Raw genomic sequence first — 1,262 nt, forward strand, 5'->3', positions numbered from 1 at the left:
GCTGAGTTCTTCAAGCCGAAACTCTGAGGTGTCTTCGACATTCGGAGGGGTTGTCGTGCTACGCCTGATCTCTGCGTGCTCCGGCGTATCTGTTTCTTCTTGGTCGTCGGGTAGGAGGGCGGACAACATCGCCGTTGCGGTCGTTCGCCAGTTGGAAGTATCCCTTTGTGGCGTCCGTAGGGTCGATACTGTCTCTTCTCTCCTGAGTTTACCCGTGACCGTTCTATATGCGATACCCCAGGGTTCTTTGTTACCCTCCTTTGTTACGAATTTCTGTCAGCTCTGGACCTTGGCTCTCGTGATCATTTTCATGTACTCTTTTCTGGTTTCCCTATACCGCAGCTTCTCTTCTTCCCTCGTTGCGAGGTCCTTAACCCCTTGGTATCTTCTTCTTGCCCGGTAGGTGTTCCTCTTTGCTCGTGTGAGCTCGGGCGTCCACCATGGTACTGACCTATGCCATTTTTTCTTTGTAATGGCCGCATCGCAGGCTCTTATCAGGACTGCCTGCATTTGTTCGGCCATTCGTTCGGCGTCCTCAGCCTGCTGGAGGGTTGTCTCTCGGAGTGCCTCTTTCTCCTCCATGACAACTCTTTGGAACACCTCCCAGTTGGCAATTTGCGTGTTGTACCTTTTTTCCTGAAGCTGCGGCGTGGTACTTCTTTCCTCGAAATCCAGGCGCGTCTCCAGTATCCTGTGGTTACTGGAGGTTCCGTCCTCGTGAACTCTCCATTCTTTCACGAGTGGTACTGGCTCTGGACTCGCCATGGTTACGTCTATGTTCAATCGCCCTCAAGTTGTCTTGATGTATGCAGTTGTATGTCTGGTTGGTTAAGGACGTGGAGGCCGTATTATGCTATAACGGCCTCCAGAGCTTCTCCTCTGTCGTCAATGCTCTTGCTACACCACAACGGTGATTTTACGTTTGAGTCTAGGCCAATGATGGTTTTCGTGCCTCCTTCTCCTCCTCAGTACTTTATCCAGTTGTTCGATGCCGACTCCGATGTCTTCGGTCGGCAGACAGTAGTGGCTCATCATGTGAAATTCCGTTTCTCCGTCACTTATCTGCACATATACGCAATGCGTTGTACAGAGTCCGGCGACTTCGAGTGGCGTTATGTGTTCTGATTTCACGCCTACTCCCGCCATTGACAGTATTTCGATCCTCGACGGGCGATCGCGACTCCTGTTCTGAGTACAGGTGTCTTTCCGTCGATACTGTGTGGCTCTTGCATCAGCAAGATTTCGTCGCCATCAGTTCTCAT

At 51.4% G+C, this 1,262-nt stretch overlaps 1 protein-coding gene across 1 annotated transcript; it reads right to left on the reverse strand.

The window, feature by feature from the left end:
• Window positions 1-228: 228 nt before the first annotated feature.
• Window positions 229-912, reverse strand: LOC117215830. Its single transcript, XM_033462328.1, has one exon. The coding sequence runs from the start codon at window positions 763-765 to the stop codon at window positions 277-279; it is 489 nt and encodes a 162-aa protein (XP_033318219.1). The 5' UTR covers window positions 766-912; the 3' UTR covers window positions 229-276.
• Between the last annotated feature and the right edge of the window lie 350 nt (window positions 913-1,262).

This window comes from Bombus bifarius, unplaced genomic scaffold (assembly GCF_011952205.1).
Source record: "Bombus bifarius isolate JDL3187 unplaced genomic scaffold, Bbif_JDL3187 scf7180000009825, whole genome shotgun sequence".
NCBI classification, from domain to species: domain Eukaryota; kingdom Metazoa; phylum Arthropoda; class Insecta; order Hymenoptera; family Apidae; genus Bombus; species Bombus bifarius.